A 23,299-nucleotide genomic window follows, 5' to 3' on the forward strand; every position below is an offset into this window, starting at 1 on the left:
AGTCAGAGCCTGGAATTCCCAAAGTACAGATAGATGAAAAGCCAAAGACAGTATGATTGAAGTAAAAGAAATGTTCATAACAAAGATTATTTGCATTTTGGTGGATAAGTGGGTGATTTCTGGAGCTGTAAACTCATTTACTAAAAAGTTGAGAGAAGCACCGCTTTCGTCACTGCTAAATGCAATCACTCAGCCAAGTTCTAAAATGAGAAATGTTCTTGTCGCAAGGAAAATGCTGCTCAGCCGTTTATTGCTTTTTTACTCTGAAGTTTTTTTCTTCCTATTTAAGAAACGTAGGGAAAGCGACTTCAGATGCTTATTTTTATCTGTAAACATCCAGAAAAAAAAGCATTAAGTAAATAACAGACACTTTTTCGTTTTCCTTTGGACTGTACCTCTATCTGGAGAATTTAGTAAAGTTGCAGATGAAGAGGAGAGCCGCTTGCTAATGACGGGATCAACATATTTCGAAAGATTCATGGTGGAAACTGACCGCCTGTCTGGATCTAAAACAAATGGAGATAATGCTAATTGACAGCCAACATGCAGGATTGCAATTTCCTAGTTCACTGATGGAAGGAAAAACTAGGATTGGATGCTTTCTGCTCTATTTCTAGATCTGTCATAATAACACAGTTTTCTAAGTGGACATTTTAAAGGTAACTTAAAGGCTTAGAAATAAAATTCATTTCTCTTAAAGGATAAAATAAATATTTATTTCACCAGCTTGTCAGCCATGGAAATTCAAGGATACAAGTGGATGAAGACAAAAGGAAGGCCAGTGAAGGGCTTCTAAAATAGTGGAGGCACACTATGAAGCAAAAGAGGACCATAAAAGCGAATGCCTTTGAAATCTCCAAAAGAAGGAACAATGGAGTGGTAACATGCTGGTAACATAGAACGCAAACACCGGGATAAAAAGAACACCAGGTTCTGTGCAATTGCTGATAACTTTGTTTACAGAGTCATTTTACCCAGGGCATTAAAGTTCATTATAGAAGAAGGCTCGTTGTTGTTGTTGTTGTTGTTGTTTAAAAAAAAAAAAGAAAAAGTAAAAGAAACATTCTAAGTGTGGAAAGGATTTTTAAGAAACGTTCCTTTATTAAAAATCTACTAAGAACCACAGCTCTGTGCTTATGAGTTAGTGTGGCTACAAATGTAGAATTAGCACACACATTCATGAACAATAGCATTGTTCATCCTATAGTCAAGTAATTTTAAAATTTCTTTTTTTTTTTTTTTGGGAGACAGGGTATTGCTCTGTTGGCCAGGCTGGCATGATCATAGCTCACTGCAGCCTCGATCTCCTGGGCTCAAGTGATCCTCCCACCTCAGCCTCCCAAGTAGCTAAGACTCTAGGCAGGCATCACTACGCCCAGCTAATATTTTAATTTTTTTGTAGAGGTGGGGTTCTCATTATGTTGCCCAGGCTGGTCTCAAATTCCTGGCCTCAAGTGATACTCCACCTTGACTTCCCAAAGTGTTGGGATTACAGGCATGAGCCACTGTGCCTGGCATAATTTTAGAATTCTTAGGTTCAAATCAGAAGGGAAATAAGCATATAAAAGGCAAGAATTAGCAGCCTGCTGTTGGTATAGTGGACCCAGGTTATAATCATGCTCATTAGGATAAACGGTGTTCCTCAAATAACACTGCATGTAATGAAAGTCTAAAAAGTCTTATTCCTTATTTATCCAGGAGGCAGGTGGATGTTCTGATCTACAGTAGCCAAAGTGAAAGGGGTTTTTGCTGTATTTTGTTTTATTTTTCTGTTGTTACCTGCTTCTAAAACTAAAACAAAAATACCCTTGTGGGAGATGCTTCCAAAACTCAGTACCTGTTGGTCTAACCTTGGCAGTAAGAAAAAATTGCTGCAAACTTTTCCCTGTGTATTTTTGACTACCATTTATAGTACACTGGTAATAAGCAAGTCTTTGATTAACATCAGTCATTTCTATCTTCAGCTGGGATTCATTTTAATGGTTGAAGCAATTTTATTATTAAAAAAAAAAACCACTTCTGTGCCTCACATTTATACTTAGCTGATGGACTCTTAGGGCAATCCAAACATAAAGAAAGGATTTAGGGTCAAACATCAAAAGGAACATCCTAGTGATGACATGTGAGGTACAGGGTAGGAAGAGGAATATGAAAGTCATTTCCAGGTGATTTTATAGCAGTACATTTTCTGATATTGCTTTATATGTTATGCTTTAGTTGGGGGAAAATTGTGTCCACATGCAGGCCTATCCTCAGGCAGATTCTCAACAGGTTATTAAAAACATTTAATTCTGCTTCAGAGTAAGTGGAAAAAATGAGCTACAGTGGATCCTTGCATCCTAAAAAATATCATTAGTAGTAAAGCATCTAAATCTGCCACAAATTGTTAAAATTATGGAGGCACACCATGAATTTGTTTATTACTTAATATATAAGACGGTTTTTATTCATTTATTTTTCTCACTGAACAAAACAAACACACAAAAGAATAAGTTTTGAATGTATCAAGTTTTTGTTTTATTTTTGAGACACAGTCTCATTCTGCCAGCCAGGCTGGAGTGCAGTGGCACAATCTCAGCTCACTGCAACCTCCATCTCCTGGGCTCAAGCAATTTTCCTGCCTCAACCTCCTGAATAGCTGGGATTACAGGCATGTGCCACCATAGCCGGCTAATTTTTGTATTTTTAGTAGAGATAGGATTTCACCATGTTGACCAGGCTGGTCTCAAACTCCTGACCTCAGGTAATCCACCCGCCTCAGCCTCCCAAAGTGCTGGGATTACAGGTGTGAGCCACCGCACCCTGCTGATCGTATCAAGTTTTACAGACCAGTGCTAGTCGATGGCCAGCAGCTGGCCAAGACAGGAATTTTAATGTAGACAGTTTCTATGATGTGTTTGTTGGTCAGCAAATCATGATAGAGTACCCATCATACATCAGGTATTGTTGTGAAGTAAAGGGTATTCAAAATGAATAAGACCTGGTTGCTGTTCTCAAGATCATAGCAAATCATTTTCTGGTCTTTGAGAACTTGGCAAATCCCATTTATTTTCTGGCAAACTTCTCTGTTCCAGTATAGGAACAATTTATTATAATTCACAACCCATATTAAAATGAATTTTACCCAACAGCTTGTGAATGCAACACTGGTTTCTCTTGTTCTGAGTGGCAGAAATAAATGTCATATATTAAGCTTTGAGTGTGGAGGCAAAAAATTAAGCTAAGCAGCTTAACATCTCCTCAAAAATGTCTGATGATCTAACAGTATATATCTGCCATATACATGTAAAGCAGGAAGTCAGGTAAAACAAAAATATGATTATAAAAATATATACCCTGCCAGGTTTACTGTATGAAAGGTATATAAAAAATATCCCATCAACAAAATCTCATATGTAAATGATCTGTATAACAGATTTAATATGTATCCCACCAACTACTGCTGAGTCATGAACAACCAAGAAAACAGAAGTGCTTTCATATTTGGTTCACTGTCATAAGAAAGTAAGTGGTGGTGATATTCCTTGGACTTAAACAAATTTTTAATTTTTTAAATTACATTTCTGAATCAGGTTCTCACTCTGTCCTCTAGGCTGGAGTGCAAAGGCAGACTCTTAGCTCACGGTATCCTCAAATTCCTGGCCTCAAGTGATCCTCCTGCCTCAGCCTCCTAAGTAGGTGGGATTACAGGAACATGCCACCATGCCTGTCTAATTTTTTAAAAGAATTTTTTGTAGAGATGGGGTCTATGTTGCCCAGGCTGGTCTTGAACTCCTGGCCTCAAGGGATCCTCCTGCCTTGGCCTCCCAAAGCACTAGGATTACAGGTGTGAGGTACTGCACCTGATCCTAGATTTTTAATTTTAATAAAGCAGTTATAAGAGATCTATAGAATGTTAACAATGAAAGAGAACAGAATAAGCAAACAAAAAGAGGTCCACAGTTATTTAGCTTAAAACTAAAAGTGGCAACAGCAGTAATGATTGACGGGGAAAAAAGCTAAACTGGAAGTACTTTGATTCCGGGTAATGTTTTTAGCTAAAAAACATTTTTTAAAGGTTTAATCCTGATATTGAAAAAAGAAATAAAAAACATAAATAGAAAACCAAAATGATTGTTTAAAGGGAAAGCAAACATTCCACATGTAATTACTTTATTTCAACACCTTTAAGTCACCTGAGTCATATTATCACACTTAAGAAACACTGTTCCAATCCCAGATCTACGTCTATGCGCTAGGATATTAAGCATGCGTTGATGACTAAGGTGGTGATGCTTCAGCTATTGATGCATCGGCCCTAGGTCTGAGGTGCTAGCTACAGGTCAGGCAATTGGCAATCACAGGGATGTCTGTACCAGCTTTTCTAGTACCACCAAAAGTTATGAAGTGGTGGTCCAGGCCTGCTAAATCGAGAGAGGAGAATGATGATTCAACAAAACCACCTGGAGACAGAATGTAAAACAATGATTTTTCAAAGTAAATTTAAAAAAAAAAGGTTATCAGATTCACACAAATAAAAAAAAATAAAAACTGACACACTATGTAAAATTCCAGGGGTATTGAATTTACAGTACAAAAATAAAGCCTTTCAGTAGATCCAAATTTCAGTATGATTTTATGTCCATTCAGAAAGGAGGAAATAGCTTAGCCATTTACTATTTCTAGCTCAATAAACATATATATTTTCTTACAGAGCATTAGTGTTGCATATACTTTAGGGTCAGAATACATAAGCTCATAGTATTGATTCTGGTCAGTCAATATAACTATAATCCTTCCAGAGAAAAAGATAAAACTAGTTAACTTATTCCATAATCCTGAAACCCTAATGCAAATAGAAGACTAAAATAATGTAGTGTTGAAGCTAGCATGTTTATTTAGAAACACTACATAGATTTCTCCCTTTAAGGAATTTTGTAACATGAGAAAATTAGCCTGTGTTAAGGGAAAGAGGCCCTTACTTCTTATCTCCATCACCCTCTTATCCTCAAATAGTGAAAGATTCATTTAATTGTTGTTTAATTATTTCAGCAGGATTTTTGTTTCGCAAACATAGATTTAGAAGAAAGAAGGAAACACCCTGTTACTTTCAGGAAAATCAAGACTAATTTTCAAAGTGGTCACTGTTTACCTGCACTGTGGATGCTAGGGCTCCCATGGAGAGAGCCTCCCCACGACCAACGGTTATGCTTCTGTTTTGGCTTCTGGCTCCTTTCCATTGTGCGCCGTACAACAGCTTCGTGGCGTTCCTTAAATGGAATAGAAGAGCTGAGGATTAGATTCCAGCTGGTTGTTTGAAGCTTCTTCAATTTAAGGCAGAATGGAGTGAGGAGTACTACTTCAATTCCCACTCTACTATTCTTGATCTCTAGCTGAACTTCTATACCATAAGGTGAGACTAGTGTCAATCCGGGAGGGTCACTTTAGTCATTAGGTCCCAGTTCATAAAGCCCTTGGCAAACAACAGGCATTCAAATAAACGACCCTTACTACCAGGGTGTGTGTGATGCTTTCATGAACACATGTAAGCATGGTAGTGCAGATCTTAGCTTCAACTGACGCTTAACACATACGATACCATATTTAAAAAACAGTTCAGAATCTGAGAACATGGGTAACCCTGACCCCATGACTTATTGAGTTGTATGACCTTGTGTAACTTACCCACTCTGAGTCTAAATTTCTATTTTTATACAAACTGACATATAATGCACGCTAAAGGATTGAGTAAGGGTTAAATGAGATAATCTATGTGTAAATGTTTGCAAATGGTAAAGACTACAGAAACTCAATTACTTGGAGTGGTCTTAATACTCAGTACAGATGAATTGCACTTCAATAAGTTACAGGTTTGGACCAGAGAAATGGGCTTTTAAACTTTCTGTGGCAATAATAATCATCAGCCCATTCGCTACCTCTCATACCCTGAACTCCCTAGAAACTGTAGCCATCTGTAAAGCTGATCACTCTGAAACCATTTTGCTTTGCACCCTGCACCTGATTGCAAAGTTTCACAGGAAGTTTGCTGCATGTCTGAACTAGAGAAGCCACTCATATTCTTCCTGGGGGGCGGCTCACTTTGTCCTCCTCAAGTCTCTGCCTCCGCTTCTCCTCCACAGCAGCCCTCCTCCGCTCCTCCTTCTGCCTCTGCTCCTCCAACCTCTTCTTTCGCTCTTCCAGGTGCTTCTCGTAGTGCTGCCTGGCTCGCTCTTCTCTTTCTAACCACACTATTTCTCTTGCAGCTTTGGGGAGGGTAAAAAAAAAAAAAAAATAGAGGGAAATCAAATATAGGCAGGTTGCAAACTTGAATAGTTAGGGCTGTATTAAGTGGTCTACAATGAACAAATATGGGTTCTTTGGTTTTGTATTAACCAAGCATGGCCTTTGCTTCCCTCAAATTTCCAAGAAAAATGTATTACTGTTAATTTTTAGCATAATTTAATATGTTAACAATGAGGTTGAAAATGTACTGAATTCCACTCTTTGGGAATGCAAGCAGCCCTCTAGTTTGTATGTAGAATAAGGCATTAACCACATGCTCTAGTCTCAATCCTGAAAATCAATAGTACCATCTGTCTCTCTTTTTTATTATAAAACAATGTGATATCCTCCAGTCTATGACTACATTTTTTCCAACATGGCATTGGTTCTGAGTATTAAAAGGATTTGGGAGAAAATAATTAGTTGATGAAAGATGTCTGAAGTGCCTTACAGGTCTATCACATTGAGTCAGCTCAGGGATGGGAAGGACCGAACAAGCAGGTGGCCTTGTGTCTGAGGAGCTCACAATTTAGTTAGATAAGACTTAACCATATCAAAAGCTGGATGAAAAATACAATCCAAAATTATCATTCAACAATAGGATGCATTTTTTCTTCTTTATATAATACAGGTTCTTTCCTCATTTTAGGAAAAGAGATGCCCCCTCAAATCTATTTCAATATGCTGCTTCCTTCAGCGGTAATAACTAAAAACATCTATGAGTTATTAATACTGTAGGCAAAAGGAAAAAATTCAAACAACATTCAAAGTGCAAATCTTGAGGACACTACATGGCATACAAATTAAAATGTTACTTTTTAAAAGAAAAAACAGGCCAGGTGTAGTGGCTCATGCCTGTAATCCCAGCACTTTGGGAGGCTGAGGGGGGCAGATCACTGGCAGTCAGGAGTTCGAGACCAGTCTGGCCAACATAGTGAAACAACATCTCTACTAAAAATATAAAAATTAGGAAGGTGTGGTGGCACGTGCCTGTAGTCCCAGCTACTCGGGAGGCTGAGGTGCAAGAATCACTTGAACCTGGGAGGCAGATGTTGCAGCAAGCCAAGATTGTGCCACTGCACTCCAGCCTTGGACGACAGAGTGAGACTCTGTCTCAAAAACAAACATTGTGCCACTGCACTCCAGCCTTGGACGACAGAGTGAGACTCTGTCTCAAAAACAAACAAACAAACAAACAAATAAAAGAAAAAACATAAATTTAGAAATATTTTGGTTTCCTCTAAATGTTTAATATTAAAGAATGCATTTCTGATACCATTAAATCTTTCCAAAGTTAGTCATTTGAGGACTAAATCTACTGAAAGTGATCGGAACTGACTTTATTTTAGGTGAAGAAAAGGAGAAGGACAGATTCAAGGTGAGTTTGTTCTCCTGGCATCATTCAGGGTGGTTTGTGGAGTGAACTGGGACTGGTTCTCCCAGCAGCTAGGCTACTAACTGGTGCTGAGATCTCAGACATGTCCATTTGGATTTTAGCTTTCTTTTGCTTAAAATGAGGACACTGGTCTTCAAGGTTCCTACCAATTTTCAAAGCTCATTGTTCTAAGGAAATTCTCAAGCTCAAGTTAAAAATTCACTTCAATAAAAAGCATATAGTATACACAATAAGTATTTACTGAATGACTGAAAAAATAAATACCACTGTGAGAACACACTTTAAAAGTTAAGAGAAGTAGAACATAATTCTGATACTTTCTTAAGATGCACTTACTTTGCTCACACACACTCGTGCACATAATATCTTTTGGATTTTCTACATGGGAATACCTTACTGGAAGGCTTTTAATGACATTAAACATTTTAAATCACTTAAAAAGGTGGATAAATTTTGACAGTGATAGCTTTTGTCAAAGCTTAAACAACACAAAATAATAAACGGTAAAACAACTGTCTTCCTCTAACCTGAGATTCTGTTATATTCCACCTCCAACTTTTTGACAATGTACACCATGCACCTCGTACCAAAGTACACTTACTGCTCTGCATCTTGCTCTTTTTGAGGCAGGGTCTCACTCTGTTGCCCAGGCTGGAGTGTAGTGGCACAATCATGGCTCACTGCAGCTTTGACCTCCCAGGCTCAGGTGATCCTCCCATCTCAGCCACCTGGGTAGCTGGGACTACAGGCGTGCACCACTATGCCTGGCTAATTTTTTGTATTTTTAGTGGAGATGAGGTTTTGCCATATTGCCCAGGCTGGTCTTGACCTCCTCAGCTCAAGGGATCCACCTGTCTTGGCCTCCCGAAGTTCTGGGATTACAGGCAGGAGCCACCGCACCCAGCCTGCATCTTGCTTTTTTTTTTTTTTTTTTTTTTTTTACTTAAAATGTATCTTAGAGACTTTTCTATATCAACACATGAAACATGAATCTAAGAGTCTTTTTAATGGCTATATAGTATCTTATTGTCTATATACTATATCTTATTTTATATAACCAGTTACCTACTGAGTGATAGGTTAAGTTATTTCCAGTATTTTAAGAATTCAGACCCTGAGCAGTAACAATGTGCTGTCGTAAATCCCTATGTAGATGTGTGAGCATGTCCATGTAGAATAGCTGAATCAAAGGGAACATACATTTAAAATTTTGATAGATATTGTCATACTGTCATCTGTGGAGGTCATACCAATTTACATACCCACCAACAGTGTATGATGGTCATAGGCAGAAGAATCAGATGTGTACCTTGATATATGCAGTATGATAAATCTACTTTTTAACTTTTAGCCTTCAAACTACATAGTCTTTGAGTTTTATACCCCATTTTGAGGAAAATTTCAAATTCTTTGAGGACATTTATGAACATAATATTTTCCTCTCCTATAAGAGATCCAGAAGCCAAGAAGAGAAAATAAGAAATAAAGATGTTTATAAAATATTAAGAATATATTTGAAAGCTGGTAAGATAAATTTGTAAAATAAGAGTTAATTCACAAATCAATTTTTCTTAAATAATGTTTTCATCAGGCTTTCTGGCTTATTAATACGTGGCTCTATTTCTTCACTAAATTTAAACTCCTCTGATTTGTACAGTCCTATTTTGGCTTTAATATCCTTATTTGGCCTTCCTTCCCACTGCTCTCCAAAATAGCCTCTGCATTCTAATTAGATCCCATCTCCTTAATGCACCTCCCATCAAATCATGCTTCTCCCAGATCTTTGCCTTTGTTATTGTCCTGTTGGGAAAGCTGTCATCATTTTTTATCCAAGCAGATCCATGTTTTGAGAAGGCATACTCATAATTGTAATATGTCAGAATTACTGTTGGAACTGTGTGGGGGGAAGGGGAAAATGTCTAGTTCAAACGCAGATTCCAGAGCTCCACCTCTCATATTTAGAGGTGCTAATTCTAGGATGAGGCCCGGTAATTTGATTTTGGATAAATCTCACAGGTAGTTAAGACAAGTGACCCATGGATGGCATTTGGAGAAACGCTGTACTCTAAGGTCTTCCACAGAAGTGTCATTTCTTCCAGAGCTCACTGCTGATCTTGTGACATCTACCACAAACTTTAGCATTTCTTTTTTTCTATCTATGTATTTATCTATTTATTTTAGAGCCAGGGTCTTGCTCTGTCACCTGGGCTGGAGTGCAGTGGTGTCATCACAGCTCACTGCAACCTCAAACTCCTGAGCTCAAGCAATCCTCCTGCCTCAGCCTCCTAAAGGGACTACAGGTACATGCTACCACATTCAGCAAATTTTTTTTTTTTTTTTTTTTGTAGAGATAGGGTCTCACTACATTGACCAGGCTGGTCTCAAACTCCTAGCTTCAAGAGATGCTCCTGTCTCAGCTCCCTGAGTGCTGGGATTACAGGCCTGAGCCCCAACGCCTGGCCTAGCATTTCTTATGTTCTGATATCTCTGCAGCAAAGGTAACTTTTTTTTTTTTTTTTTTTTTGAGACAGAGTCTCTGTTGCCCAGGCTGGAGTCTGGTAGTGCAATCTTGGCTCACTGCAACCTCCGCCTCCCAGGTTCAAGCGATTCTCCTGCCTCAGCCTCCCGAGTGGCTGGGACTACAGGCACGTGCCACCATATCCAGCTAATTTTTGGTATTTTTAATAGAGACGGGGTTTCACCATGTTAGCCAAGATGGTATCGATCTCCTGACCTCGTGATCCACCCACCTCGGCCTCTGAAAGTGCTAGGATTACAGGCGTGAGCCACTGTGCCCGTCCGGAAAGGAAATTTTTTTAAAGAAAACCTTTCCACCTGCAGGTGACTGATTTTTATTGAGCCTCTTTTTAAAGCTTTTTAGTGGCTGTATGGTATTTCACTGTCTATGCACATTATTTTTTATAACCAGTTACCTATTGATAGGTTTAATTTTATTTTTTATGTTTTTTATTGACGTAGAATAACTGTGCTATTTATAGGGTACATATGATATTTTGATATATGCATACAGTATGTAGTAATCAAATCAGGGTATCTAGGATACCTATCACCTCAGACATTTATTACTTCTTTGTGTTGTGAACATTTCAAATCTTCTCTTATAGATATATCATATATGTAATAAATTATTGTTAACAGTCATCCTATTGTGCTATTGAATACTAGAATTTATTCCTTCTATCTAGCTGTATTTTGTAACCATTAACAAACCTCTTTAACCACCCCCCCACCTTTCTGTTCCCAGCCCCTGGCAAGCACCACTCGACTCACTACCTCCATGAGATCACTTTTCTTTAGTTCCCATATATGAGTGAGAACATGCAATATTTGTCTTTCTGTGCTTGTCTTACTTCTAAGACAGTGACCTGGAGTTTTATCCATGTTGTTGTAGATGACAGTGTTTCATTCTTTTTTATGGTTGAATAATATTCCATCATATATATATATATATATATATATATATATATATATATATATATCACATTTTCCTTATCCATTCATCCACTGATGGACACTTAGGTTACTTCTACATCTTGGCTATCGTGAATAGTCTGTTAGATATTCTGATTTCCTTTCTTTGGGCTATATATCCAGTAGTGGGATTGCTGGGTCATCCTGCAGTTCTATTTTTAGTTTTTTGAGGAGCTTCCATACTGTCTTCCATAGCGGCTACACTAATTTACATTCCTATAGCAGTGTACTGGTGTTCCCCTTTCTCTGCGTCTTCATCAGTACCTGCTATTTTTTGTCTTTTTGATAATAGCCATTCTAACTGGGGTGCTATGTCTCATTGTGATTTTGATTTGCATTTCCCTGATAATTAGTGATGTTGAGCTTTTTGCAGATGCCTGTTGGTTATTTCTATGTCTTCTTTTGAGAAATGCTATTCAGATCATTTGCCCATTTTTAATTTGGATTTTTTTTTTTTTTGCGCTATTGAGTTCCTTACATATTCTGGTTGTTAATGCTTTGTCGAATAAATAGTTTGCATATATTTTCTCCCATTCTATTCACTGTCTCTTCTGTTGTTTCCTTTGCTGTGCAGAAGGTTTTTGGCTTCACGTAATCCTATTTGTCTATTTTTGCTTTCGTTGTCTTTGCTTTTGAGGTCTTACCCCAAAACTCTTTGTTCAGACCAATGTCCTGAAGCATTTCCCCAATGCTTTCTTCTAGTAGTTTCATAGTTTCAGGTTACATTGTAGTCTTTAATCCATTTTGAGTTGATTTTTGCATATGGTGAGAGATAGGGGTCTAGTATCATTTTTCTGCATATGGATTATCCAGTTTTCCCAGCACCATTTATTGAAGAGACTGTCCTTTCCCCACCGAATGTTCTTGGTACCTTTGTTGAAAATCAGTTGGCTGTAAATACATGCATTTATTTCCGAGTTCTCTATTCTGTTCCATTGGTCAATGTGTCTGTTTTTATGGCAGTACTATGCTGTTTTGGTTACTATAGTTGTGTAACCAGAGCTTAATATTTTGAAGTCAGGTCGTACGATGCCTCCAGCTTTGTTCTTTTTGCTCAGGATTGCTTTGACTATTTGGGGTCTTCTGTGGTTCCATATAAAGATTTTTTTTTTTTCTGTTTTTGTGAAGAATGTCATTGGTATTTTGGTAGGAATTGCATTGAATCTGTAGATCACTTTAAGTATGGTCATTTTCACAATATTAATTGTTCCAATTCATGAACACGAGATGTCTTGCACTTTTTTGTGAGCTTTTCAATTTTTTTCATCAGTGTTTTCAGTTTTCCTTGTAGCAAACTTTTACCTCCTTGGTTACATTTATTCCTAAGTATTTTATTTTATTTTTATAGCTACTGTAAATGGGATTGCTTTCTTGATTTCTCTTTCCACTGGTTTGTCACTGAGTTATAGAAACACTGATTTTTTATGTTAATTTTGTACCTTGCAATTTTACTGAATTAATTTATCCATACTTAGAGATTTCTGGCGAAGCTTTTAGGGGTTTTTATATATAAGACCATGTTGTCTGCAAGCAGGGACAATTTTACTTCCTCCTTTCCAATTTAGATGGTCTTTATTTCTTTCTCTTGCCTAATTGCTCTGGCTAGAATCTTTTTGTGTGTGCTCTCCATAGTGCCTTTCAGAACTTGAACATATCCGAGGGTCTTAACAATTATTTTATAATTCATTGGGAACTACTTCCTGATTCATTCACCCATAACTGTTTGGTCCTGGGTAAATTGCTTAACCTCCCTATTCCTCAGTTTTGTCAGGTCAAGGTGTGGGTAAAAAGAGGATCTTTCTCATAAATTTACCATAAGGATTAACAAAATAATTACACATAATATGGTTAGAATACTTTTCTGCATGTAGTAAACATTCAGTAAATATTAGCTATTGTTGTTTTTGTCGTCATCATCATTATAATTTCAGTTTAGAAAATTAAAGGTAGTTCTTAAGGTTGTGCTATAAATCACAGTAGAGCTAGACATTATTGCAACAATAATTAGTTTTACCCCAAATAATCTTTTAAAGGAAGAATATTTCTTTGTCTATCCAACTGTTATTGAATTCCACTACTACTTTCTACCAGGAAGTGCAGATCCTAATGCAGTGCCTTCTTTAAACAGTCACACAGCAAATAGGCAAATTAAACAACACTTGCCAATTGCAGCACATGCTAGTGAGTGCAAACTTATTGCTAAATATAGGTCATGCAATATTTTAAATGGAAGGATAACAAAGTATTTCAATATTTTAATAAAAATAAAAAGTTAATTTATTCTAAGAGATTTAATACTTTAATACCCAGCCCTTCCACAAAAAGTTTTTTTTTAAAGGGAAAAAAACAAAGTTTAAAAAATAAGCTAGAAGGTGTAAAATCAAGCCTATTAGGGTTAAGAATTTCAGAATAGGTTAAAATATTCCCTATGGATAATGTTGAGGTTATGTATTTTCTCATTAAGAAATGATAATTTTGAATACACGAAAAAATTCAGCAACTGTTATTGACTGAATGTTCCCTGCCCACCTTGCCCCCACCCCCACCAAGTTCATATGCTGAAGCCCTAACCCCCAAGGTAAATACATTTGAAAATAGGACCTTTAGGAGGTAATTAAGACTAAATGAGGTCATAAAGATGGCACCCTAACCTAATGCACCCTAACCTAACAGATTCAGAGGAAATACCATGTGAGGACAAAGTGGCCCACTGGAAGCCAGGAAGAGAGCCCTCAACAGAAGCTGAACTTGATCTTGGACTGCGCGGCCTCCAGAGCTGTGAGAAAATAAATTTCTGTTGTTTAAGCTACCCAGTCTATGGTATTTTGTTATGGCATCCCTAGTAGATGAATACAACTCATTCAGTATTTAAATCATTAACAACCACTTAATTTCATAAAGAGGCAGCTCTGTAAAAGAACAGTAAGTCCAAAAAATGAACTGTGATTAATATTAACCTTTACTCTTCTGAAGTCACAATTTATCCCTGGCCTATGGGATCACATTATAAAATGAAGTGAAAACCCACTGTAGCCCGTGAAATACTGGACACTAACGAGTCAGTCCCATCCCTGACCTGCTGACACCAAGATATTTTAATGACACTGTAACAATATATCAGTACCATACAAAGGAGAAATCCACTATCAATCTAGACTCCATGTAGAAATACACAGTGATGCTGTACGAAAAGGAATTAAAAATGAAAAGCAGGGTACTGTGGTGGATAGAGGACAGTTTCTGGCTTCATATGAACTTGGGCCCACCCCCAGTCTTGCCACTTACAAGCTATGTGCCACTGAACAAGTAATGACTTCTGTGGCCTTGTTCCCCCAAGTTACTATGGCACCAACTTCCTGACAGGGCTGCTTTGTGGCTCACAGTAACATATGAAGCACTTAGCATAGTGCCATGTACATTGCAGGGATTCAATAAATGCAGATAATGACAGCCTTTACGATAATCAATAATTCCTGTCCTATTGCCACGTAGAGTGATATGGTTTGGCTCTGTGTTCCCACCCAAATCTCATCTTGAATTGTACTCCCATAATTCCCACGTGTTGTGGGAGGGACCCCGTGGGACATAATTTGAATTGTGGGAGTAGTTTCCCCCATATTGTTTTTGTGGTAGTGAATAAGTCTCAAGAGATCTGAAGGTTTTATCAGGAATTTCCACTTTTTCATCTTCCTCATTTGCTCTTGCCACCACCATGTAGGAATTGCCTTTTGCCTCCTGCTACGATTCTGAGGCCTCCTCAGCCACGTGGAACTTTAAGTCCAATTAAACCTCTTTTTCTTCCCAGTCTCAGGTATGTCTTTACCAGCAGTGGGAAAATGGACTAATACATACAGCATGCAGCTAACAGGAAGAAACTCAGGTAGAACAGTGAACTCAGTGCACTCATGGGTTGTGTGCAACACTCCACATGCCCCTGTCATCACATTCAGCAATCTAGAGTCCAGCCTGGTCCCTCTGAACAGGCTTACTTCTGTATCAGGGGAGCATATATTTTACTGCTGTATGAGAGAAAAGAAAAGGTGACATTCAGAGACTAGAGAAATATCATCACTTAACCTCTGAAATATTCAGACTTGTTGTCTCAGTTTCATACTAAGATATAGAAGGATTTTGGGTAACACTGGCTACCAGAATAGCCAGTAATATAATGAAGAGTCAGAAAGTGAAAAGTGATGAGAGCATCTGAGTTTGGGTCTTGAGTCTGCTACTAATTCTGTGTGATCTTGGGAAAATTAGCCAAACTCTCCTACTTCTACATTAGAAAGAGTATACAAAATGATCTCCAAGATCTCTTCCAACTAACTCCCATGACTTGATTTTTTTGTTTTTACCTTTGAGGACATGTGTGGGATTACAATTAGATTCCTTTTCTTTTTCTTTTTTTTGTGAGACAGGGTCTTGCTCTGTAACTCAGGCTGAAGTACAATGGGATAGTAATGGCTCACTGCATCCTCGACCTCCCAGTCTCAAGTGATTCTCTGGCCACAGCTCCTGAGTAGCTGGGACTACAGGCACATGCCACCATGTCTGGCTCGTTTTTTTTTTTTTTTATTATTATTCCTTGTAGAGACAGAGTCTTGCTGTGTTGTCCAGGCTGGCCTCAAACTCCTGGGCTCAAGCAATCCTCCTGCCTTGGCCTCCCAAAGTGCTGGGATTATAGGCATGAGCCACTGTGCCTGGTCCAGTTTCCTTTTGTTTTCATTTTGAATGTTAAAATTTTAACCTTTATGCTTTATCTCAATAATTGTTGTGATTACTTATATTCAAATACATGTCATTTTCACATTACATGCTGACTGATATATGTGCTGAATAATAATTATTTTTAAAAAGGAATCTAATGGCTTAACCTATGTTCATCAATTTTAGAAGGGAGTTGTAGAATAAAATAATAAGAACATCTAAAGATGGAAAAGTAAAAATATTTTGTAGGTCTTAGAGCATTTGTGTGGGAAATACTAATTAGTTTCATTTAATAGTCAAGAAACAGGAATGAAAATGTAATCATTAATAGAATGGAAAAGTTTAGCACACCTTTCAAATTATTAAAGATAACCATGGAATGAATGGTACTCACATCAAACAAACCCCTACCTCTACACCACCAGCCCTGCCCCTCCTACAAAAAAGTTTTTTTTTCTTTTTTAAAAAAAGGAGAAAATAGGCTGGGTGTGGTGGCTCACACCTGTAATCCCAGCACTTTGGGAGGCTGAGGCGGGCAGATCACGAGGTCAGGAGATCGAGACCATCCTGGCTAACACAGTGAAACCCTGTCTCTACTGAAAATACAAAAAATTAGCCAGGCGTGGTGGTGGGCGCCTGTAGTCCCAACTACTAGGGAGGCTGAGGCAGGAGAATCACTTGAACCTGGGAGGCGGAGGTAGCAGTGAGCCAAGATTGCGCTACTGCACTCCAGCCTGGGCAACAGGGCGAGACTCTGTCTCAAAAAAAAAAAAAAAAAAGAGTTGGGGGAAACAACATTTTTAAAAAAAAGCCAGATGGACTAAAATCAAGCCTATTAAGACTTTTAGAATGGGTTAAAAACAAAAACACCCAGCTATGTTGTTTAAAAGAAACAAAACTAAAACAAACCGTCAAATAACACTAAAATAATGAGCAAATGGCTATCAGGCAAATGAAAACAAAAATGTAATAACTGTGGGACTATTGCTACCAGAAAAAATAGAACTGAAGATCAAATGAGGAAAAAGACCCAAAGAAGTGAAATGATGCTTCCAAGATCATCACATGGTCTAAAAGAAAACAGCTGGGATTTTCATTCAGCTCTGACTCGAAAGCTTGTACTCAGTCACTCTACAATATTGCCTCTATATTCACTTCTGCATGCTTCTAATTTCCACCTGAATTTCTCAGTCAGATCCATCATATAATCTTATTCATTATCTGCACATTCTTCCCTGCTCCAAACTGGAACTTTCTTTGTCTTCCGTATTCTGATAGCAGATTCCTGAGACCAAATGGTCTATAAAGTTAGTCACTTCAAGTCTTCCACAATGTTTCCCTCATGCATGGTGCACCCTAACTCAACACATCCATATAATTGGTCCCATCAATTGTTGTATCAGAATGATCTGTCAGCTGGGTGCAGTGGCTCACACCTGTAATCCTAACACTTTGGGAGGCCAAGGTGGGAAGACTGCTTGAGCTCAGGAGTTTGAGACTAGCATGGGCAACATAGCAAGACCCCCATCTCCACAAAAAAGAAAGAAAAATTATCTGGACTTGTTGGCACATGCCTGTAGTCCCAGGTACTTGGGAGGCTGAGGCAGAAGGGTCCCTTCAGCCCAAGAGTTTGAGGATGCAGTGAGCTATGATTGCACCACTGCACTCCAGCCTGGGCGACAGAGCGAGACTCCGTCTCAAAAAAAAAAAAAAAAAAAAAAAAAAAAAAAAAAAAAAAAAGAAAATGTGGCACACATGCACTATGGAATACTATGCAGCCATAAAAAAGGATGAGTTCTTGTCCTTTGTAGGGACATGGATAAAGCTGGAAACCATCATTCTGAGCAAACTATCGCAAGGACAGAAAACCAAACACCACATGTTCTCACTCATAGGTGGGAACTGAACAATGAGAACACTTGGACACAGGATAGGGAACATCACACACCTGGGCCTGTCGTGGGGTGGGAGGAGGGGAGAGGGATAGCATTAGGAGATATACCTAATGTAAATGATGAGTTAATGGGTGCAGCACACCAACGTGGCACATGTATACATATGTAACAAACTTGAACGTTGTGCACATGTACCCAAGAACTTAAAGTATAATTAAAAAAAAAAAAGAAATCCTGTCTCTAATGTAAAAAAACAGAAAAACACAGAATGATCGCTTGAATCTGCTGTAGCCTCTCCAATCTTTTTACCACTACTTTAAACTCTCATTCCTTTCTCATGTCTCATTTCTAGTCTTTAACCACTTCAAATCCATCCTACACATTAGTCGTCTCAGAGATATCTTCCTCAAGAAACAGACCTGAAGTCATTGTCGTGCTTGAAAACCTGTTAGTTCTCCTACTGTTCCCTGTCCAACCCCTTGGATTGGCCATAGGATCATGCATCTTCACACACACCTCCTTCCCCCTGGCAAACTTCTGTCTTTCAAGTCCTAGCTCAGAAGCTCCTTCCTCTGAGGAGCCTTTCCTGATGACCACAGCACAGGAGCCCCATCTGCTAGCTGGATTCAGACTCCCTCATAGCACTTACACTCCAGACGGTAGCTACTCTGCTTTTATGTGTTTGTGAATTCTTCCCTATACACACAATGTCTAGTCTAGCAGATGGTTAAAATATGCTTGAATAAATGAACTAAAGAGTTAAAGGACAGAGTGATCTCCAAGCATAGTGTTTCACACTGGGCTTTGGTGACAACTCAAAGCCTTCTCAACTTGTCATTAAAAGCATTCAGTGGAGAGCTGCCTGATAAGAAGTGTGACCTTGGAGGATCCCCACAACACGGTGTTCCTGCACAGAGGGTCCTTCCCATTTCACCCTGTCACTGCACACAGTGGTGGGCTAATGGGGTTGAGGTGCTAGAATAGTAGTTACATAGGTGGAGATCAAGAGCTTTTCTTATATGTAGGCTGAATGATTTTTCAAATAAGAAAGGACTTACTGCCGGGCACGGTGGCTCACGCCTGTAATCCCAGCACTTTGGGAGGCCGAGGCCGGCGGATCACGAGGTCAGGAGATCGAGACCATCCTGGCTAACACGGTGAAACCCCGTCTCTACTAAAAATACAAAAAATTAGCCGGGTGCGGTGGCGGGCGCCTGTAGTCCCAGCTACTCGGGAGGCTGAGGCAGGAGAATGGCGTGAACCTGGGAGGCGGAGCTTGCAGTGAGCCGAGATCGCGCCACTGCACTCCGGCCTGGGCGAAAGGGCGAGACTCTGTCTCAAAAAAAAAAAAAAAAGAAAAAAGAAAAAGAAAAAGAAAAAGAAAAAGAAAGGACTTACTATCTCAGGGCTAGGCCTAAAGGAATGTTAGCCTTCACTAAAATAATGGAGTTTTGCTAAACAGGGCAATGGTTGTCCTTGGAATCTTTCTGTTACAGCCTTAACCCTAAGTACTTTCACTCCTCAAAGAATGTAGCCATTCTCTTCACCTGGGGCTGTCCTACTTAGCCCCACCCTAATGGATGAGGAGGCACAGACATCCCCCACCTCTCTCTGCTACGCTTTAGGCTTCTCTAATTCCAGGAATCTAAGTCAGTATTTGTGGAATCATATGACCTGCCATCCTCATCTTTATCACCATCATCATCATGGTGAGATGTCGTCAGCTCTTGCTTCATGCTGACGCAAGTGATTTATAGGCATTGTCTTTGCAGCCACTCTATGAGGCAGACACTGCCATTAAACTTATTTTATTATGAGAAGTCTGAGATACAGAGGAGTGAAGTAACCTGCCCGATGTCTCACAACAAATAAGTGATGAAGTTGGCATTCAAACTCTGGATTGTCTGACTCTAGAAGCAAACAATGAGCCATTATGCTAAAAGGCATGAATTGGAACACCTTCCAAAGACCACAGCTCCTTCTCTGTACTAGCAAGAAAGAGCTGGGCATCCAAATGTGAAGGTCCTGATCTTCCAATGCCACTCTTAGCCTCTACCGTCATCTGTTTACAAGACCCCTTACTTTTCAGGTTTTAAGATTTTTTATCTTCACTCTTAAAGGCAAAGTAATTTGGGGAGAAAAAAATAATGGCTGCTTTGTCATAATGACTCATTTTATGTTCAGGCTTCAGCTTCTGCTTACCTAATCCATGCAGCAAGCAGCAATTATTCTTTCCAGTCCTGAGCCTGACTCATGATACAGCTGCTCTGTTATGTGCTAACATCCATATTCCTCTCACTAAGATGCATTTAGGTCCCTCAGCTGTTAACCTGCCTGACAGCCTCATGAGCTTTTGTACACTATATTCACTAAGTGACAATTTTAGGAGATGCAGATGCTGAGACTGGTAACAGATATGCCGAAGTTTATCCATTAGATATTTGGATTAGAAAGATTACTTCCCTAAAGCCTCCTCTGACCCCTTTTTTTTTCCTGGACAGTCTCTAAAGAGGGAAGTCTCTTGTTAAAACCAACAGCCATCTGAATCAAATAACGTGAAGTATGAAATCAGGGGGAGTTTCACTCCCAATTCTAACCAGGAGTACAGCATTATTATTTACTAATTATTACTAACTTGCTATCAGCATTTTTGGGATGAACATTCTAAACCAGGTTGAAATGACCATTTATCTCTTGACCACACTCTTATTAGTACTGCCGTCACTCACTGAGTTGACAACACACTGAGATGAGAGAGAAAAAAAAAGAAGCACAGCAAGAAAGCTATGATTAGAAGGCAAAGGAAGCCCGATGAAATTATCTAGGAAAAAAAAAAAAAAGCCCCTCACATATAATTTAACCAAAGTTTGTTCAAAGGTTAAAACTTTTTATATTGTCTTATTCTTTCTAAAATATTGCTTTATGATATATCTTAGCTTTGAACTTAGCTACAAAACTCAATATGAATGAAATTATAGATTTGTAAGTTGACATTTTTCTTCAAGAGCTACGTCAGTCCATCATACAATCTCTTTCATGATTTTATAGAATCCCCGAAAGTACCAATTAGGAATTTGACTCTTCATATAAAAATTTTGGTTTCAGAAAAAGACTAAATAATTACATGTTTACTGAGTGCCTAGTATGTTCCAAGGCACTTAAACAAAACTTAAACACAATCAATACTCCAAACTTACTTGTTATTATCTTGAAAAAGGGAAGCTCTGTGTCTGCTCAAGTGTAGAGTACTGTTTGTGTGCTACACAGTCCTTAAATATTCTCTTGAACTTTCTTGTCGACATATTGTAGAACTATTAGTTTTATAATATATGAAGAGGAAAATTTAAGGCATATCCTAATAGATTATCCATAGATAATAGGATAGATCCATAGGAAAATTTAAGGACTATCCTAATAGATTATTTCTGTATTCTTGTTCACCTGAGAAAATGATTACTAATAAGAATTTAATACCTGTTTGATTGAACTATCATAAGGGCAGGTATTACATGATACTTTGGTAACGTTTTAACTAATATGCAATACCTCCTGCATTCATCTCCACTTAACATTAAACAAACAGTTGCTGGACATTGATTACGTGCCAAGCTGTTCTAGATACTAAGCTACAGAAATGAAAAAAAGACATAAATCCCTTCCCTTCCAGAGCTTATGTTCCGGGGCAGGGGGCCAACAGATAATCAACAAATAAGTAAAATATCTACATGCTTAGATGTTGACAGAGCTAGGGAGAAAAATAAAGAAGGTCTGGTTTGAGGGAGCTGAAAATTTGAGTAAGATGGTAGGAGAAGGCCTCGCTGAGAAGGTGGCATTTAAATGAAACCTGAAGGAGGAGAGGGAATGAACTATGTGGATTTCTCAGGAAAAACACTCTAGGTGGAGTGCATTTGGCTGTAGTGTTTAAGAAACAGCAAGGAACCAGCATGGCTGGAGGAGAGGGCAAAGGAGAGGACATTAGCAGGTAGCAGGGCTGAGCCATGGTAAGGGTTCTGACTTCTACTCTGCATGAAATGTAAAGACTTGAAAGGTCTGGAGCAGAGGCAGGCCTGGCAGGCCATATTGCAAGTGGGTCACTCTGGCTGCTGTGTTAACAGACTCTGTGGGAGGAGGAGGAAATGAGGACACCGGTTGGGAGCCTATTGCAGAATCCGGGTGAAAGATCTAGCTGTCTTGGGCCAAGGTGGCAGCAGTGGTGGTTGTGAGAAGTAGTTACTTTCTGGGTATGTTTTGAGGGTACAGCAAAGAGTATTTGCTGATGGATTGGTTATGGGATGTGTGGGAAATTTCAGCTAAGATGCTAGGTAATCTTGTTTGATTTTTTATTATCTTACTCCCTTCTTGGAATATAAATTCCAGGAGGTTATGAAATTTATTCTTTTCACTTCAATACTCCAGCATCCCTGGCTCAATACTATCTATGCTTTAAATATTATTGAATGAATACATAAAATCACACAAAATAGCTTAAAAGAGAGGGGGTTCTATTTTAAGCTCTCTGAATAAAAAATTTATATTGTTGCATAAATTCTATATACTCTGGTTCTAGTAATGGTTTCTGAAGAGAAATCGGTAACCAGGATCGATTCTAAGTTCATAAAGACAGAATTACTCTTAATGGACTCAAAGGATGGTAACTGATCAATGCCATAAAGTTTTCTCAAAGCAGATCTCAGAATCTGCTCCAACACTTACATTTTAACCACTGTTGAATGGGAGTCAACATAGCACCTATGCATCTTATGAATACTTCTATGAGGAAGGAGAATAACTCTTTCTCCATGACAACTGGATACCTGTCCAACTCCTAAAACTTCTGAAAATTCTATCACCCATAAACAAAGCACAAGGATCTCTCTCTACTTAACAGCATCACCACTAGTGGAAGAATTTTAACATGGACTGTGGTGATCCTGTACATACTAAAATCATGCTTAAAAAGCTAATAGGGGCTGGGTGTGGTGGCTCACGTCTGTAACCCCAGGACTTTGGGAGGTCAAGGCGGGCAAATCCCTTGAGGCCAGGAAAATCAGACCAGCCTCACCAACATGGCAAAATCCCATCTCTACTAAAAATACAAAAATTAGCTGGGCGTGGTAGCACATGCCTGTAATCCCAGCTACTCGGGAGGCTGAGGCACGAGAATTGCTTGAACCTGGAAGGTGGAGGTTGCAGTGAGCTGAGATCATGCCACTGCACTCCTGCCTAAGTGACAGAGCAAGACTGTATAAAACAAAAACAAAAACAAACAAAACAACAACAACAACAACAAAAGGGTAATAGGGCAGAAAAACAAAAGGGTGTATTAACGATTCCATTTTTCTGAGATCCTCTCAGTTACTTCCTTTGGCTAACTCATCACAATGTATTTTAAAAATAAAGTAAGTAACATTCTATTAAAAAATTTACCTTGCCAATTATGGCAGGCCCACACAATAAAAAGTACAACCACTGTGCTAATTTGTTACTAAATGGGATTATACATAGTGAAGTGTTTAGAACACTGCCTGGCCCATAGTTAGTGCTCAATAAA

At 38.7% G+C, this 23,299-nt stretch overlaps 1 protein-coding gene across 13 annotated transcripts in view; it reads right to left on the reverse strand.

The window, feature by feature from the left end:
* MAP7 (microtubule associated protein 7) overlaps positions 1-23,299 on the reverse strand; it is a 208,133-nt gene that overhangs the window by 40,561 nt on the left and 144,273 nt on the right. For 9 of the 13 annotated variants that reach the window (XM_009452071.5, XM_016956361.4, XM_009452067.5 and 6 more), the window contains 3 exons: positions 6,079-6,242; positions 5,132-5,249; positions 396-506 (listed from right to left, as the gene is read on the reverse strand). In XM_009452071.5, coding sequence (XP_009450346.4) covers positions 396-506; positions 5,132-5,249; positions 6,079-6,242 — 393 coding nt within the window. The remainder of the gene's footprint in view (positions 1-395; positions 507-5,131; positions 5,250-6,078; positions 6,243-23,299) is intronic. The other 4 variants (XM_016956367.4, XM_016956364.4, XM_016956363.4 and 1 more) reach the window with 1 other exon arrangement.

This window comes from Pan troglodytes, chromosome 5 (assembly GCF_028858775.2).
Source record: "Pan troglodytes isolate AG18354 chromosome 5, NHGRI_mPanTro3-v2.0_pri, whole genome shotgun sequence".
Lineage (NCBI taxonomy): Eukaryota > Metazoa > Chordata > Mammalia > Primates > Hominidae > Pan > Pan troglodytes.